Raw genomic sequence first — 19,851 nt, forward strand, 5'->3', positions numbered from 1 at the left:
CTTCGGCGGAGGACCTCTTGGTGGGCCAGCCCTTCAGCGATTGGAAGACTAGGCCTGAAATAGGTTGGTGGTGCCCTTCGCGGACACTTTGGTGGGCGGAAGGTGGAGGTTTGTCATGGTTGAGGGGGTTTTAGATGGGGCCTCCGTGGAGGAGTAACGTGGCTGGAGTGGCGTTGGTGGCCAGACTTCGCGGAAGATCCGACCCAACAGAGGCCACTCCGGGCAATTCCACCTACCACGCCGGCGGTGGGGTATCGATGCCCCAAGGTGCCATAACCTGGGTTGGACGTAGGAACGGTGATGGTGTGGCCCTCTATCCACTTCATTTCCGGCGTTTCTTCGTCAACCACAGCACGACACAGCACTTGGGCCCTAGTGATCAAACTGTCCATGTCTGCCGCCAGTGTCTACTGTGACCCGGAAGGGTCACGGGCAGGCTAGTGCTCTGAAGAGGGCCACAGATGAACTGGGTTTCAGTCTCTCAGGGTAAAGGATCCAGTGCAGACCAGCAGCAAAATGAAGTGCTGATTAGGTTGACAAATTTGGTGGTGGGGACGCAGTGTGGACAGGGCAGGAGATCCAGCATTAGTGGCTAGCAGCCCCACAGGATTTGCTGCGGGCCTTTGGATGACTCGGTGGCCTGCAGTAACTGTTGGAGGAGCTGAGCGGGTGAATCGGGAGCGGAGTTCTGGCTGGTAGGGTTAGGCTGCTTATTAGTGCGGTTTGTATCGACACTCAGCTAGCGTGGCCCCCTTCTTGCAATAGTTGCACAGGGTCTTGCTAGGCGATTGCATTCTTCCGGGCGAGTGGAGTTCGGAAGGTAGGCCGGAGGGATGATTCGCTTCTGAGAGGTGCTATCACGACTGATTGAAAGGTTTCCCACGAATCTAGCCATGCGACAAGCTTCCACTGCTAAGTGTGGGGGCTGCTTATCGTTAAGATATACCGCCAAGAAGACCCTGCTTTTATGGAAAAGGTCTTCTAACCTCAGATAATTGAAGAGATCCTCCAAAGCATGTGCAGGCTAGGAAGTCGAACCAAGCGGCGTCCCGGACTGGGTTTTGTGACATGCCCATTCCGTCCAAGACCAGCCGACATGCAGAACCTCAGGTTGTCTCATTTTTCTGGGGTTTTATCTCGTAGGCCTTGGTAATGACTCTACGAACTTCTGCCATGTTCACCTCTCTGGCTCTTCTCGAGAGTGGCGCTGCCAGCTTTTTCCCACTCCATATGCTTGGCTAGTATTAAGGCTCTCTCCGTCTCCGTGGTGCCAACCAGTTATCGAAAAGAGCCTGCGATCTCCTCCAGCCAGCACTTCTGGCTCGTCCTCAGTCGCGGAGCTGAGAATTGATGCTCGAAAATTGGGCGTTTGATGCAGCAGGTGTAGGACTGGAGAAGCAGTGGTTAGCCATAACCGGCATTCTCCATTTCGCTCTCTCAAGCTCGAGCTCCCTTCTCCTTTAGAATTAACTCAGGTTCCTTGCAGGCTAACTCATGCTGCCATGCTCTTCTCTTTCCTCTTCACTATTGCCTTTGCTGCGGCTTCATACCGCCTCTACTTGAGTCTTTCTTCCTTCTCCCGCTTAGCCCAAGTCGTCCACTTGCTCATAACCCAGGTAGTAAGTTCCGAGCAGTTGAGACCTGCCGCCGTCCAGCCCCAGGAAGGTTTTATAATGCTCTGCTGCCATGGTTCTGGTGGGAAGGGCATCAGCCAGGTCGAGTGGGCGTGCCAGGCGGCGCAGTGTCTCTTCAATGACGTGGCACCCGCGCCAAGGTGGCACTGTATGGTTGGGTGTGCCGTGTACAGGTCCACTGGTGGCACTCAGTATCCTAGGCACTGGTGCAGGTTAGGTTCAGGAAGAACTTCTCTTCTGTGTTCCCTTTTTGTTTTCTTTAGTGGCACTTATGGTGCCAATGTGTTTCCTAGGGACCCTCTGCTGGAAGTCCAACTAGGCTCATATGGGAGGAAAGGCACTCTACCCCTGCAGAGAGTGCAACAATCGAATGAGAGAGAAAGGGAAGGTAAAAGAGAGAGAGAGAGAGAGAGAGAGAACAAGTAAGCTATTCAAGTGATGAGTGCTTCAAATTATTGGCACTGTGGAATAAAGTGAATTTTTTTTTTTTTCTTTAAAGATCCTCGTGAGAGTGGCTGGTCCCAGTACCGGCCCAGTGCTGGCCTTCTTTTTCAGAGGGTGAAAACTACCGTTTACTTCGGTCTGGATAAGCAGGCCTCACTCGTTGACCAAGTGATTTATCACTCATCGTAAGTACTCTTAACTTGTCCTCATCTATTGTGGGACAGAGGTGTTTCTTTATTTGGCTTATTGTATTCAGTTATTAGCCTAAGTGTCGGCCGTTCTTTCTTTGAAGAGGGTCACGTACGTGATTAGGAATGCTATGAATGACGAGAGAGAGAGAGAGAGAGAAGATTTTCAATCAGCATCATTCTTGCTGCTTGAGAACATGTAAACAAGATTTTATACATGCACAATGGCATGGATCTTAATAAAATGATATAGATACGTCGTCTTGGCTTCCTTAGGGATTACTTTATTATCTTAATTTTCCGGAGCCGACGTACAAAAGTTTATAAGTAAAAATTTTAAATTTTCTTTATATGATTTTATAGTAGGTATTCATTATAGGAACTTGTTATTACTCCTAACTAAGGCCTATCTTTCCACCTTTAATTGTCTTTTGGTTTTCCTAGCTAAGATATTAGGAATTGGGTTAAGCTCTGAAAACAAAAAATATATGACAAGAGTGAAAACAGGGCAGAGTCTGGTCACAATAACAAGGTCGTTGAGATGGCGGCCAAAGGTCCCGTTAGGCTAAATTTCAAAACAACCTCGGCCGGCGAAGGAAACCCCAAAATGGCGTTCTCTCACAAACAGTTCAACAATTCTGAATACCGCTCAGACACAGCGGAGAGAATCAAAATGGCGGTTATTTTCTTTTAGCACCAAATTCAAAATAACGCACGAAACAAATGCAGGTATCCAGATTTTACTTTAAATATACCAATCATGCATAGCGTTTTATGTTACGGATGGAAAACTAAATTACCAAACAACTTTGTGTCAGCACGTTATCATTATTCTCACCGGAGATTAAACAAAAAGAATGAAAAGAGAGATGCTGGCTTGCCTGCGTAAATTTACGTTGTTGAGCAATTTATTGTAAAATTACTATTTCAGTTCGTTTTGCTACTTCGCAACTTTGGTTTTGAATGATTCCATATAGCGCAATAGTTGGAATTGCGGCCTTGATTACTACATTACTTGGTGTACATGAAATGGGCTCCGCTTTTCTCGGCCTTAGGATTCGTTTGAAACGACTTCTCTCACGGTCGAACACGGTAAAATGCCCTTTCTTAAGCGACACAAGTTCAGCCCGATTAAATACTGCTCTCGGTACTACCCTTCCTACCCTGCGACTAATTCTCACTACCTGTTATTATAACTATTCTCTTACTGCTTATTATTATGCCTAGGATTTCCTTGTTTGGAAGGAATGAAATGGAGTTCGATATCGACTTTTTATTTTATTTATTTATTTTTTTTTAGGAATTAATGTAATTTAATTCCTTTCTCCAAATTCTTTCTCTAAAATGTACTTTAGATTCTCATAGGAATTAAGCCAATGTTACGATGTGAGTCTTGGTTGATCATGTATTATTCAATTTCACGTAAATTTCGTCCCTGCAAACCAAGATTACGTAACCTGTCATGAAGCCAAAAGTTAACCTCAAGACAGATTAATTAGTAAAGGTCGCCAGTTAGGGTTATTAACCTTAACAAGAATATTTGAGATAATTTGATTTCGCATAGCGGTTCTCCCAAACATTCGGACCCAACGAGGCATACAAAGCATCGAGATTTAACCTGATTTTGCCTACCCTAAATCTAGGTATTTTACTGGAATAATGGGGTTGAAGCTAACAATAAAATAATTTGGCTTAATCTTAGACCATTGAACACATATACGTAGAAGTGGTAAGCTGAAGGGGAACAAAGGAAATTTGAAATACAAGAAAACAAAGGATAAAAGAATGGTAGTTTTGAACAAAAAGCGACTTTACCTTAGGGCGAGCGTTGTGTAGCATGCTTGCGACCGGCGATGAGTTCTTGCAATTGTTTCTTCACTTCACTAATAGAATAATAGACAAAGAAAGGGAAGAGGTCAACTGGACGTGTTATCTCTCCAGAAAGCTTGGTTTCTCTCTCTGAAGTTCTCTGACCGAGCCTAGGTCAAAACAATTCACCCCAAAGGTCCCGTTCTTGTTAAAACATTAGCCAAGAGACAGGTAGGAAGGCAAAGGGACCTTAGGACCACCTATTCTTAAGGCTGATAAGGAAATTTTCCTGGGGTAAAGGCCTAACTTACCTATCCACGTTCTCAACGGGCGTTAAGGTTGAACTGAAGGCGCTAAGCGTGGGACGAGGAAACAATTTCCTGTCTCCAGTCGAGCTGATATTTCTATCCTAAATGTTCGAGGGCAAACAGCGTAAATATTTATAAAAATATATATATATATATATATATATATATATATATATATATATATATATATATATATATATATATATATATATATATATATATATATATATATATATATATATATATACCTTAATAACAAGAAAAGTAGATTCGAGGAGAGAATTGGGCAATATGGATTTATTTCGTCAAAAGCCATTGTGCCTTTCTCTGTTCACCTAAGTAGTGAGTTACGCATCTGATAAGCAGTCAATGTTAGCAGGTCGCATCTGAGTATCTCAAACAGCATGGAGACATTCATCCAAAAATACTTGCGAAGAATCAAATATGTAGATCTTATAAAGCCTCCTCCTCTAAGAGCAAAACGCAAGTAGAAGAATATACTGTACATATATACATATATATATATATATATATATATATATATATATATATATATATATATATATATATATATATATATATATATATATATATATATATATATATATATATATAATCAGTAAGCTACAAACGCCCTTTAGTATCCAATTCGCTCTACCCCGGAAATAATATATTTTCATATATGTTACCGAAGGGGAATTTTTAGTTGATAATATGTTCGTCGTCCCGTGGGCTCGAACCAACGACGGACAAGAACTCAGGACTACAGTGGACGCCTTTATCCACACGGCCAGCAAGTGAGGTATAAGTTGATATCGGCTACCATCTACAGATCCCCGTCGAACTCAGGTATTTGTATTTAGAGTCGATATCAGCCCACCTCTGCCATGCTGACAATGTAGTGCGTTTGTCGCACGCAGCCATGTTATACCTATACCTCACTTTCTGGCCGTGTGGGTAAAGGCGTCCACTGTAGTCCTGAGTTCTTGTCCTTCGTTGGTTTGAGCCCACGGGACGACGAACTTATTATCAACTAAAAATTTCCCTTCGTTAACATATATGAAAATATATTATTTCCGAGGAAGAGCGAATTGGATACTAAAGGGCGTTTGTAGCTTACTGATTGTATATGAATCACGGTGATGTGATAAAAAAAAGTCATAATATGGCTGCGTGCGACAAACGCACTACATTGTCAGCATGGCAGAGGTGGGCTGATATCGACTCTAAATACAAATACCTGAGTTCGACGGGGATCTGTAGATGGGAGCCGATATCAACTTATACCTCACTTGCTGGCCGTGTGGATAAAGGCGTCCACTGTAGTCCTGAGTCCTTGTCCTTCGTTGGTTCGAGCCCACGGGACGACGAACTTATTATCAACTAAAAATTCCCCTTCGGTAACATATATGAAAATATATTATTTCCGAGGTAGAAGCGAATTGGATATTAAAGGACGTTTGTAGCTTACTGATTGTATATGAATCACGGTGATGTGATAAAAAAAGTCATATATATATATATATATATATATATATATATATATATATATATATATATATATATATATATATATGTATATATGTGTGTGTGTGTGTGTGTGGTATTTGTATATATGTATATATGTGCATGTATATATACTGTACTGTATATACGTGTATATATATATGTGTGTGTATACACACACACACACATATACTGTATATATATATATGTATATATATGTATATATATATACTGTATATGTATATTTGACCTAGACCGGCCCACGAGGAATTCTAATCTTACTGAGGACCATGCCACGCACAGGTCACGCGGAAATCAAACGATCTGGTTTAAATTAAAGCAATAACTATGTTTTAGAAAAACTTACGCGAGGGCCCAAGTGAAAATAAACTAAAATCTTCATTAAAAGCGAGTTAGAGGCTGAGGGGGGAAACCGGCAGGGGGCAGAAAGGGGACGTACTTCCTCCCTTTCCTCTGATCGAAACGTAACTGCCCCTCTCCGTTCCTCTAGTTTCCTCAGAACCCCCGATTCTTTCTTTCCTGGGCGTGATTGGCTAAGGACCTCATCTTAGGCCTAGCGTCCAATTGGCGCCAGAAAAGGTTACGCCAAATATCAACGGATTTTTGGGGGGTTTCTTGGGGTAGGAAGGTTCCTCCTACGGCTGAGAGAAGATGACCGTTGACTGGTTCCATTATGGCGTCCTACAATAGCTCAGGGCTCAGGGAGATTCTTACACACACACACACACACACACACACACACACACACACACACATATATATATATATATATATATATATATATATATATATATATATATATATAATATATATATATATATAATATAATATATAGTCGTATATAGTCTCAGAGGCGAAGTATATATATAAATAATATACGGTGTACCGTATATAGTCTCGGAGGTGAAGGGAAAAGGCACCGTCAGTACCATGGTTTACTATGCCAACGTTTCACGACAGTTGCTATCGTCGCGTTTTTAAGGCTTCAATGATTAAAACACCTTCTTACAAAAAGTCACATTAAAACATCGACATATACATAAATTATAAAACAAATAAAAACAAGGGGAATAGGCACAATACATACCTAAACCGCAGGAGTAATAGGACTAAAAAAAAGTTTTTCCAAAAGCCCAGCAAAGGCAGGAAAGAATGAAAGAAGTATAACAATAAACAAAAGGCTCAGCAATATACATTTGTAAAGAGGTTGCTTGAGTGTTTAGTGCTGGGGCCGTCTTCTTTATAGTAGGCTAATGGATTTAAGTATGTTGAGGTCATTTTCATTTTGGGCTTGTCCTATTATAGAGAAATCTTTATAGTTAATTTGGTTTCGCGCATTTTTACGTGGTTTTTTATTTGAATGCTCTTGATTAATCAGTTTACCCAGTCCTGTAACTTACGAATTCTCACAGATTCTCATAAAGGTGTAAGTTACAGAACTGGGTAAACTCATTAATCCAGAGCATTCAAATAAAAAACCATGTAAAAATGTACTAAACCAATATTAACTATAAAGATTTCTCTATAATAGCACAAGCCCAAAATGAAAATGACCTCAACATACTTGGATCCATTATTATAAAGAAGACGGTCCCAGCACTAAACACTCAAGCAACCTCTACAATTGTATATTGCCTAGCCTTTTGTTGTATGTTAGCCTATACTTCTTTCATTCTTTCTTGCCTTTGCTGGGCTTTTGGAAAAACTTTTTTTTAGTCCTATTACTCCTGCGGTTTAGGTATGTGTTGTGCCTATTCCCCTTGTTTTTATTTGTTTTATAATTTATGTATATGTCGATGTTTTAATGTGACTTTTTGTAAGAATGTGTTTTAATCATTGAAGTCTTGAAAACGCGACGATAGCAACTGTCGTGAAACGTTGGCATAATAAACTACGGAAGCAATGGTGCCTTTTCAGTATATGTGTGTATGTGCGTGTTTTAGTATGAATGAAAGTATGCATGCATCTATCTATCTATTTATCGATCTTTGTATATATGCATATATATATATATATATATATATATATATATATATATATATATATATATATATATATATATATATATATAGATTATTAATTAGTCTGTTTTGTGGTGATTACACCTGGGATTCTACCCGGACTTATGTTCGTCTAGATAAAGCAAAAATAACCAAACTTACCAATCCCACTGACTAAGGGATATCAGCAAATTGGCCGTTACGTGATTCCTTGAGAACTGATAAATCAACGTAGGCATGATCCTGAGGACTGAACGCTACATAACACTGCTTTTGTCAGCCGCAGATATTCCACTTAACCCTACCTACAGGACTTCCGCTCGGTCATTTTAGCAAGTAACTTGAGGAAGAACTGAGCAGGGAATTCAACGCTTCCCGGCAAATCAGGGTCCCCTGTCGACACTTTGGCGAAAGATTTCAGGAGCCATGTTATCCAGTACCTTCAATCCTCATTGCTTGAGGTGTTCCGTGTTTAGTCGCAAAGTCTGTTTCAATCGTATTCTTTTCGGACTTTTGTTAGGCTCTTTGCTTAAGTTTCTTTCCTTTGAATATTCTATATATTCTTACCATTTCAATTTTTTTTCCTTATAGATATCACTTTTTGGCAACTGAATCATCTTATAAATAATAATAATAATAATAATAATAATAATAATACGTAGCTGATCCTGATAGTATAAACAAGCCAAGGGCCATGATCTATGATCGAACCCATTAAAACTTACGGCGCACCGATCCTATAGGATCGTGAAGAACCGGGTATAGGACTATTCATTGATTATCACTAGTTAATATCAGGCAACTCGGTCATAAGCACAATTTTATCATATGCAAATCGCAATGTCAGCGGTTGAACGTCACGTGACCACGCGGCCATCACTCTGTTTTCTCTGTTTACTCAGCGTGGCTCTTGGAGAGATTGGTTTGTGTGTGCGTGTGTATGTGTGTGTTTGTGTGCGTAGCTCTCATTAGAATAACAACTGATGCCTTTGTTCCAAACCTATTCTTGTTGCTCACAGACGTAAACTCAAGGTACAACAGTCAATACTGAATAAGTTACCGAATCCGAACTGTGGTTGCCAAAATGAAAATGGCACTTGATTCCGAATAATGATAAAATATATCCTCTCTTGGCTGACTTATATGGGAAATTCTGAGGTCAGAGCGGCCACCATGCTTCCAACATTTGCCTTTAGAATACTTTAAGTAAAAGCATATCTTACCAAGTTTTTTGTTCGCTTTTTAATTTGATAAAAATAAATTTTTTTAAAGACAGACACCAAGTTAAATTATCGAATAATTCCCGCTAACGTATAATCATGCGCACAAGCTGAAGTGGAGTATTGATGATAATTCATAAGTTTTTTCTAGAAAAAGCTAAAATAAATCTCTAAGTTGCAATTGAATTTTGAAGGACAAAAGAAAGGATGAGATTCGTAAATAAAGAACTGAAGCTGGGCAATTAATTATTTCATGAATTATGAAACGTTCTAGCGGAAGTAGAATAATAGGGGGGGAAGGGGGCGGAGTTAGGTGGGAAGAGGGGACAGAAGGCCGAAAGAAGAAACAAGTGAACCAGGTAGAACGTAAAGAGCGACATTTTTGTTAGACGAGATAGCGACATTCTGAGAGAGAGAGAGAGAGAGAGAGAGAGAGAGAGAGAGAGGGTACCAATTTTCTTGGCGAAGATTTATGGGAAATAGCTGGGTAAAATGAAAACTTTTCTTAGCGTCTCACAAAAACTAGTTTCGTCGCTTCAGGACAAAACAACCTATACTGTACTTTTTTCTTTTTTGTTCTAGAAGCGTACATCCAACACCAAAGGGGTTGAACGTCCCTTGTATTTTTGTAGTTAAAATAGACGTGTGTGTGTGTGTGTATGTGTGTGTGTTTTTGCATTCAGAAGTAAAACGGTATTGCTCTGACACTGGTTAATTAATGGTGACAAGGTGAAATATGATACAGATTTGGAGCCATAAAAGCGGATGAGAGTGATTGAGATCAGCCATTAGAGCACGCAACATTTCAGTGTGAGAGAACCACCCTACGGGGAACCATCTCGTTGGTTTTTAGTTATTTCTTATTCGATGTGCTGTTGACATGGCCTTCAATACAACTCTTGCTTTTCTACATTCATTTCCTTAAGTACATTCTTTCTCAAGAAGTGTGTCAGTGTGGAAGATCTAGTTCGCTTGATATAATTGGAGCAAACTGTAACAATAATTAAATTTTCCTGCTGTAAATAAATTTGTATGTAAGTGTGCATGTATACAAGGTAACAAGCATGCAAATCAAGTTCTGCTCCAGCGGTCGGGAAAACTCGTTCGTCGTAGTGGGATTGCATAATTTCATATGTATTGAATATGTCCCGTGTGGAGCATCATAGAAGAATTGAAATCATCTGGAAATTGAACGATGCATTTCGATTCCTAGGCACAGAATAATAGTGACCGGGGGCCAGACCTAACCCAAAACTGGCTCTCTCTTTATTTGCCAGCTCAGTTTGGCAGAGGCAAGTGGAGGGAGAGTATCAGTCCTATATCGGTACAAAGACTGAATGAAATTTGTATAAGTTCAGTTTTCAAAAATAACTTTAAGTGGATACTGAGGGACACGCCCCGTCAATTTTGGTGGCTCCCCGCCAAGTAAAACGGGATTTAAATTTCCCGCGGTTTTGCGAATGTCATTGAATTATTGGAACTTATAGCTAAGACTAATATAAACAGATACTTTTAGAAGCTTTCGTCACTAATCTTCTTGACAGAAGTTATTATAATTATTTGAAAAGATGTCCGAGATGTTCAGAGAGATAATGAAACAATCTACACCGAAACTCGAACGCATTCCGTCATCTTCGTCGATGGCGTCCCTGAGAGAACTTCGACGAAGAGTCAGTGTCGAAAGTATGGCCGAGGAGAACGGAGACGACGTCCAAAACCTGGAGTACCAGGTTACTTTGGTGAGTATTATTTGGAAATCATGCTTTGTTTATGAATGAAATTTATAGGATAGAGTGAGTTAAGTGCCATCTATGTGTAAAAATGATCCGCTTTATAGCGATGAAGTGCTGAATTTTGCTTTTGTTAGTCAAGTGACATTTGGAAGTTGTGAACTCACGCGTGACAGATCAGCTGTTGCTTGTCTCCGACGGAAGAAGTCCATACAGTTTTCTTGTATGGTTGCTTATGTTTGTGTATCCTTAAATGTTATTGTGATTTTATTGTGTGTTTACGCTCTTAAAATACGTGACGTTAGTATATTCCTTGTGTTTGCAAAACTGACTCGGAAAAAATTGTCAACAAAATCGAAGCATTTGTAAATTTTGTGTTGCAAAACATTGCAAAAATAGTATTAACGACGACATGGATCATGGAAAGTTTGTTGTGAAGACTTTTAAATCTTTGTGATGGAAATTAAATATTAATTCAAACAGTGGCGTGTGTGTGTGTGTGCATTTCTTGGGATTTTTAACCTGTGAACCATATAAATTTATAAATTTTTAAGGGAACAGCTTCAGCTTTGTAGGCCGCCATGTAGGCCTGTCCAAACGTTTCAGTAACACGACTCCCAGATAACCGTTTGTGCTATAGGGCCCATAGTGGTAGTTTAGAAGGACATTTCGTGGACACTGTGTACGAGTTAACATAACAAGCGAATGAATTTTTAGGAAGATTTTCTTGAAATCCCAAGATGTAGCTTGTGGTAAGTGCACTACCCGGATGAGACCTACACGGTTTCCATGATGCTTGCTTACTTTTTTCTTATTTTGAAATGAGTTGGAAACTTAGTGGTGTTATTATTGAACACGTTCATGGTGCTAGGTGATGTGTGATGTATTCGCTGCATGGCATACAAACAAATCCCTGTGCATGATATTCCATCTGTTTCAATAGGGCCGTGCAAGAAGTTGTCCTTCCGGGTCTAAAATAACTTTTAGTTAGCAGGACTCCTTTAAAAATGGTATTTTGTCAGAGTGCAGTTAATGTATTTTTGTACTGCGAAAGAAAACGAGACGATGTAGAATAGAAAATAACAGTGAAACATCTTTTCCGTATACCCGGATCAGTTTCCGTCATCCTCCGTTTTCTTTGAACTCGTGTAGACAATCTTAGAAGTACTGATCCAGAAATTATTATAGGAACATTTAATCAAGATATCACACATATAGAATTATATAATTCCTTTCGAAAGCGACACAGAATTGTGTTTTCTACCAAATTAGCTAAATTCAATTAGTCATTTCTGCCTGCAGTCAATATACATCCTCTAGGCCGCGCCAAAAGTATATTTTCACATTACCGCATAGGGCAGGGTGTGTCGAGATGAAATTCTCTCCGAACTCAGCGCGTCCAGATTCATGTTTTGTAAACGATTGGATTTTGAACAACTTCCTGTTTTCCTGATTGCCTCATATAAGGGTATGGAGAAAATTTTACTGGCGGTCAGCAACATCATCACATATTTCGAATCATATTTTTGTCGCTTGAGATTAGTGCAGCGAAACAGGAAAAAAGTATACCTTAGGGTAACCAGACCACTGAGCTGATTAACAGCTGTCCTAGGGCTGGCCCGAAGGATTAGATTTATTTTACGTGGCTAAGAACAAAATGGTTACCTAGCAACGGGACCTACAGTTTATTGTGGAATCCGAATCACATTATAGCGAGAAATTAATTTCTATGACCAGAAATAAATTCCTCTAATTCTTCATTGGCCGGCCGGAGGCTCGAACTCAGGCCTAGCAAAGTGCTAGCCGAGAACTCTACCGACTCGTCCAACGAGGAACTACACAGCAAAGCAGAACAGGACCGAATACGCATCCTATGTAATTGTTCCCGCGATAGTAATCATAATTAAACCAACGAAGTACTCACATGCCCTTACCCTTGAATGTATTAGTAACTTTTTGTGTGCTCACATGTATAGCCTATTCGTGTTTGTTAAAATTTCCCTTTTAATCCTTTTTGTTAATTTTGAGATAATATACAATAATTCAGCTAACGCCTTAACAATAAAACGTGATTCTGACACCTTCACATTTCAGTGTTCTTTAGAAATCTAAACCCAATTGTAGGCCTAGTGTCCTAGCCCTTTTGCTGCTGTTTATAAGGCTTTCTAATTTCAAGTTACTTTGTAATGGATATGGGTGAGAGAATGCCGTAACATCTCTTCATAGAACTAAATACAATGTGTCCAAGCTTGCCATTCAGCTCATATTATTCACCCGTCGTTATCCTGTCAGCGGTTTTATAGGTAACGCTGGTGGTAACAAGTTATTCTGCGGATTTCCTGTTACTGACCGTGAACAACAGTGTCTAGCCTATGGCAATTAAACGGTAATTATACGAATAAAAGTTCCCGTGCCATATTGCCTGTTCGTTCTTCATTAACATCTTAAATTGTCATGATTTTTTTTAATTCGGTTTATCAGAAAATCTTGATTATTAACGAAATCGTTATATGGTTTTAAAATCCTAGACTTGATCTTAATGCTTGCCTTAGCCATATCCATACCTTGTCCTGCGTGATCTGTTATTTTTTTTTTTATTGTCACTCTTTTAGTCTTGTTTGTCATTGGTAATGCAGCGGCCATGATATGATGGTGGGTTTCAGTATTACGTCCAGATAAAAAAGTTCTTTTATTCTGGAAGACAGAACTACAAAAGGTAGGCGGGAGCGACTCAACAACAAAGGCATTATGAGAAAAAGACAAATGAAAGCGCACAAGCGTATCGTAATCGAAGGAGCGTCATAACATTCATCAAATATTGAAAATAATGAAAGTTTACTTTTCTAACAGTCATTGTCTGTTATTACAGTGAGAATAAAGACTTAATACAAAATGAGCTTTATGATGGATCTAGACTGTCGATGTTGGCTGTCACGATTAAATGTAACATAGGCCTACAATACGTGTGAGCTAACTATTGTCACAATGAACCACAGTAACTCAGTAGTGAACGGTTCTTGTATATAGAGCATGAGACATTACAAAAAATAGAATTCACAGAAGGAATGCTTATGGGCATAAGTAAAGTGAAAGAATTTTACTTCAAAGGTAATGAAACACAGTAGCCAAGTGATGCCATTACACAAGGCAGATAAATTGTGATTTTCGATAGTTTAATAGTTAATCTGGTGATAATAGATATACCTTTCATTTTCGGATGCATGTTTTTAAATAAGTTGACCAGTGATTTCTCTTGAGTGTATAGATTATGCGATAAATAGGATATTTTATCTCGATATTGTCCCACTTAATAATTTACCCGAAGTTCGGGAACAGCTTTAGCCAATTTTAAATGATATAATTGTTTCGATTATGTTTTGCCCCAGACATGTTTGCTGTAACTCTGCTAAACGTGTTCATGTTACAAATGGGATGCTCTTCGCACATGTACTCTTTTTTTTCTGAATAGCATACGGCGGCGGAAATGTTGTGGTTGCCAATATGAACACTGTGAATGGCAGAAGTTACTTTTCCTGTTCAGCGGTGGCTTGGTAAGCGAAGGTCATCGGGAGCCTGAATGGAGGCCTGTCCGTTCACTGGGGGTCTGAAAGAGGTGTCTTGGGCTTCTCTTGTCTCTGAAACTTGCGAAATAACCCCCCCCCCTTCCCCCAAAAGCCCATTCGGCATGTCTGTCTTCATTGTATTTCCTGGAAGTTCCTGTTTGCTGGGATCTTTCAAAGCCTGTGTGGATTCTTTATCACTGAAGCCAGGCAGGTCTTTGGGAGTGGTGGCTTACTTCCTGTGGTTCGTGGCTTCATGTTTTTTTTTTTATTTCGTCATCTGGGTGGTACTCTTGACATGGACTAATGAAGCCTAGATTAAGCTTTAGCAACTAGAGCAATCTTTTACTTCATATGACCAACTTCGTAATTTTCATGCTTGTAGATACCCAGCGCGTCGAAACGTATGGACAGTTATGAGAATTATTATTTTTATTGACTGACAAACCCACCCCAAAGTTCATGGCTTTCTTACAAGGTCAACCTAAGGTATGAACTTTAGGCGCTGTCGATCTTTTTTTATAGATATTTTATGATCATATTACAACAGGGACTATTTATTAATGAGCATTATTTTGTTATTAATTTCAATTGTAGTAAGATGAGGCATTCAAAATTATGGTTCATCAGGCGATAATTTGCGATATCAAACTACGGTGACTTGAGGACCCACGTGTCTATATATACTAATGTGCTGAGTCTATCTTGATAACCGTTGAGCATTTTATATTATAAACTACGTGTAATTGGAGTGAAGTATCTAGTTGTAGTTGTCAGTACAGAATTACTTAATATGTTTTAAAATGCTCTATTTTGTAGAGACTGTACTATGTTGTTAATAATTGATAATTTTAATTTTTCCAAGCATCTTTCTAGATGTTTGGTATTGAAACTCTCATTTTCGTCTGAAGGAAGAATTAATTCTGATGTTTATTGGCCTACACTGGTTAAGCAAGCTTTCAAAATGGCAGTATTTATTGGATGTTCTCATTTGTTATGCGGTATAAACTTATAGATGCAAGTATGGTGACATCGGCTCTTAATCGTTGTATATTTCAAGCTCGCTCTGCAACGATAACTGTTTATTTTTTTTATTTCAATTTATGTATAAGCACATAAAAACTGGTTAAGTCTCCTACCTATAAGAGATGTCCATTGTCACGAGCTGAGTTGCAGGCTACTTTTCTGAATGGTTAAACGTCTAGAATTCTTGATAGGATTTCAGCCTTCCCGGGGGTTTCCTTAATAGGGACGCGCCCTTTTTCTGCTCTTTATGGATGTCATTTTCTTGCAGTCGACAGAGTACTCTCTGAAGATGCTCTACGAATCGTCATCTTTGTTGACCTCTTTACACCTTGCAGTGAGGCAGGGTGTGTGTTGTGTAATTGTATAATATGGGTCATGCCTTCCTGTTTACGATGTCATGGTCTCTAGTCTATAAATCCTTATTCATTTATTATTCTAAGTATATACATACGCATATAAATATATATACATTTATAATATATATATATATATATATATATATATATATATATATATATACAAAGTATGTACTGTATGTATAAAACTGCACACTTGAAAGAAAAGGTGTACTTGTTCACTACTGTTAAAGTAATGATTTTATACACACACATACATATATATATATATATATATATATATATATATATATATATATATATATATATATATATATATATATATATATATATATATAAGCATTAAGCTACAAATGTCCATTAATATCCAATTCGCTCTACCTCGGAAATAATTTATTTTCATATATGTTACCCGAATTTTTGTAGTTGATAATATGATCGTCGTCCCGTGGGCTCGAACCACGGAAGACAAGAACTCAGGTAACATTTATGAAAATATTATTTCCGAGGTAGAGCGAACTGGATATTAAAGGACATTTGTAGCTTAATGTTTGTATATGAACCACGGTGATATGATAAAATTCGTTAATTCATATATATATATATATATATATATATATATATATATATATATATATATATATATGTGTGTGTGTGTGTGTGTGTGTGTGTGTGTGTGTATTTGTCTCAAAATATTTATGACAGTGAATAAAGAGCGCGATTCATCCTGAGTTAATAAACCAAAACGATGATATAATTTGCATTGCAAAGTAGCAGAGAAGATCGCGCGTGCTCAAATTCAAGTCTTATGCAGTAATCATGGGCAAAGTACCCAAGTGATAAAAACTTACCCTACTGTGCCCTCAGCATCCTTTCTTTTATTGTAGAAATATTTCTTATCACGTACGTGCCACCGGATACTCAAAGGCGAAAAGTCTCTTGTAAGCCATACAGCATTTATTAATGTAGCATCCCCGTGACACGTGACCCCTTTGTGTTTGAAATGGCGGCGTCAGAGACAGATTGGATCATGAATATGAGCTTGACTGCAGCAAGAAGTAAATAGAAGTGTGCTGAATATTATCTGGTTAATATTACCGAGAAGGAGGAAGATGGGTTTTTATCACTGTACTGGCAGAACTTAACACTTTTTAATGCTTAAGTACATTTCAGAAGATTATTTTTAGTGACCAATCATTGCCTTCGTTAACAATAATTAGCTAATTGTGTTTGTATTCCGTCGTTGACAATAATTAGCTAATTGTTTGTATTCCGTCGTTAACAATAATTAGCTAATTGTGTTTGTATTCCGTCGTTAACAATAATTAGCTAATTGTGGTTGTATTCCGTCGTTAACAATGATTAGCTAATTGTGTTTGTATTCAAAGACCACAGTAACTGTGAAATATCTTTTGTAGAGCAATCCTGTAAAATATGAAACGTGTCCTCATTGTACCTCAACGGAAACTTTTTGGACCATTTTCATACACGTGTACTTTACGCAAACCGGTTTATGAATAAGAATCATGGACGCTGAGTCTGGCTAGCTACATCAGTTTCTTAGGAAAGCCATTGTAGTGAATCCAGTCTTATATGTGCTTGTAAGTTGAGCATCGATTTGAATCGGTTCATTTTTTTCACACAGCTTTTAAAGCCCTCAATGTCTTGTAAGATTTGCTATGACAAGCATATCATCATATTTGCCGTTGTAAGATTAAAGTTATTGTTTAAATAAGATCTATAAAAATAGATTGTAAAGAATATTAGTACCTGAAGTTAGAAGATTAAGTATCCCTGAATATCATCAGAATATCGTTGTATTTTGAAGATTATCAGCAACGATCCTTACAGAACGAAATATAAGCTTGCAGTTATGAAAATCCACGTATTTACTTATACGTGGATTTTCTCTGTTAATAAAGTATAATTAAGTTCATCATATATTTATCACAAATAAAATCTTATGTTTGATTTTTTTCTTTGAAGCCAGTTCACGAGAGAAGTCATTAATACAGAAATCAAGCATTCATATTGAATAATACTGAGGATTCCCACCCAGTAATTATTCAGAAACTCTTCGAGTTTTTAATCTTTTAGCATATTATGTCTTCTGAATTTGCGTAGACGTGATTTGGATAGCGAATATCCAAGTGCGCCCTGTCTGTGCATATGGGGGCTCGGTTGTCTGTCGCAATGATGTTTTGCAATGATGCTTCATTAACATAGCCTATTGGATTATGAATAACAATGAAATTTCAAGTTGTAATAATATAATGTGGTTTTGGTCGTAATTTATGGGAACAGTAGGCGACTGAGTGTTAAGGGATGACACTTTCCCCCTACAATCAAGCGTGATGTTCTTGTCAGTCGTATTTAGGTTAATGTTTTAATTTTATCACTACAAAATAAAAGAAAAAAATAAACTTTTTACATGGGTGCTCTAAATTTGATAATTGTGATATTTCTAATAACGCTTCTTTGATTTCATCAACATGCATTTTTAAATGAGTGAAGATGCAATTTAACGCGGTAAGTCAAGTTTTGAATCAGATATGGCCGTGCTGTTATCTCCCTAGGTCCCTAAGGAGGTCACTGCTATGGTCTGAAGACTTCTCTCTCATGGCTTGAGGTCATTACGCCATATGATGTACAGCGCCGTGCTTTGTGAAAGTGTCATGTGAGCACGGCTTGCATTCAGGTCAATACTGGTTGTCGTGTAGTTCCAAGGCAACCTGTATGTATTTACTGGCCACTGTCAGTTTGCAGAGTTCGTTCCACCGCTTTTCAGTGTCAGAAGTTGGGAGCGGTTAAGCGAATTTAAGCAAGATTTTTGTCGCGGTTCCCTTCATAACCTTCTCAGTTATATTTTATTTTATCACTTGGAAATCAAGTTTACTATCTTGATGACGCAGATTGTCCGATTACCAATTATATAATTATATATAAAATCAGATTAGCAATTGGTGTATACATATACATATATGTATATATATACATACATACATATATATATATATAAATATGTATATATGTATATATATGTGTGTGTGTATATATATATTCTATGAACTCTTGCTGACAGCATACATGCTAATGCACAGCATCGCAATACGCATTGTATTACTATATATGTATGTTATTTTGATATCGAATGCCTAGAAAAATGTTCACGGATAGAAAATGTTATTAAAACTGAAACAGAGCCTTTTTGTAAGAAATACTTCGTTGAAAGCAGTAATTTTAGATTCAATTACTCCAATTGGTTCCCCTTTGTCCCACGGACTTCGTTCTTAATGAAGGGCCTTGGTACTAAGAAGTCGCCTGTTTACAACAAAGAATCCTGTTGTTCTCTTTTGTATCGTCAGTGGCGTAATAGTACACCGCACGACATTCATACTGCCATATAGATAGTACTTTTCGAGATGTTGGTTTTTATTTCTTTCCTTTTTTAGCTTATTTGCTCTTCTGAGGCATCTTCATTTGAAATACCTGACTTTAACTGATTCGTGGTTTTTCTTTAGTCAGTGCCGTATCATCAGATTTCTGATTATATTTTAAATTCTTTAATTTATAGATTGGTTGATAGAAAACTTTCTGTATTTCGTTAGGAAACGGTTTTGTATTGGGTGTTCAGTGGTAGTAGCACTCGCTGTATGGTGCTAGCGCAGGTAATAGGATAACATGATGTGTGACTTTCTTGCTGGTCCTTATTCCGACCTAGCCGTGGAGATTATTCCTTGATGTAGATTAACAAGGTTGACTCTCTCTCTCTCTCTCTCTCTCTGTCGTAAGTTGTCAGCTTTCCACTCGTTGTGACATTGTAAACAAGATATTTATTATTCGTGAGTTTTCTTCAAATTCAGTAATGTTATATGGAAGACAGAAATTATGGTGTTTTGTATTGTAGTTTTTTTTCCCATTTGAATATCAGTTAATTCGAGTTTTTTTCTTTCTTGGACATATTTGATTCAGTTCTTTTCATATTGATTGTATCCATAGTCGCAAAATAAGTTTTTGGGTCTCTCCGCTAGACATATAATCCTGCTGGA

The 19,851-nt window shown here is 38.2% G+C and overlaps 1 protein-coding gene across 6 annotated transcripts in view; it reads left to right on the forward strand.

The window, feature by feature from the left end:
• The first annotated feature begins 10,345 nt into the window (after positions 1 to 10,345).
• The window catches only part of LOC136843780 (chloride channel protein 2-like), a 258,922-nt gene continuing 249,416 nt past the window's right edge, over positions 10,346 to 19,851 (forward strand). For 3 of the 6 annotated variants that reach the window (XM_067112494.1, XM_067112498.1, XM_067112499.1), the window contains exon 1: positions 10,764 to 10,869. Coding sequence is in view for 3 of the 6 variants with exons in the window: in XM_067112503.1 (XP_066968604.1) it covers positions 10,699 to 10,869 (171 nt within the window). In the remaining 3 variants the exon portion in view is untranslated. Of the gene's footprint in view, positions 10,870 to 19,851 lie in introns of all 6 variants that reach the window. The other 3 variants (XM_067112503.1, XM_067112500.1, XM_067112501.1) reach the window with 3 other exon arrangements.

This window comes from Macrobrachium rosenbergii, chromosome 12, assembly GCF_040412425.1.
Source record: "Macrobrachium rosenbergii isolate ZJJX-2024 chromosome 12, ASM4041242v1, whole genome shotgun sequence".
Taxonomy (NCBI): domain Eukaryota; kingdom Metazoa; phylum Arthropoda; class Malacostraca; order Decapoda; family Palaemonidae; genus Macrobrachium; species Macrobrachium rosenbergii.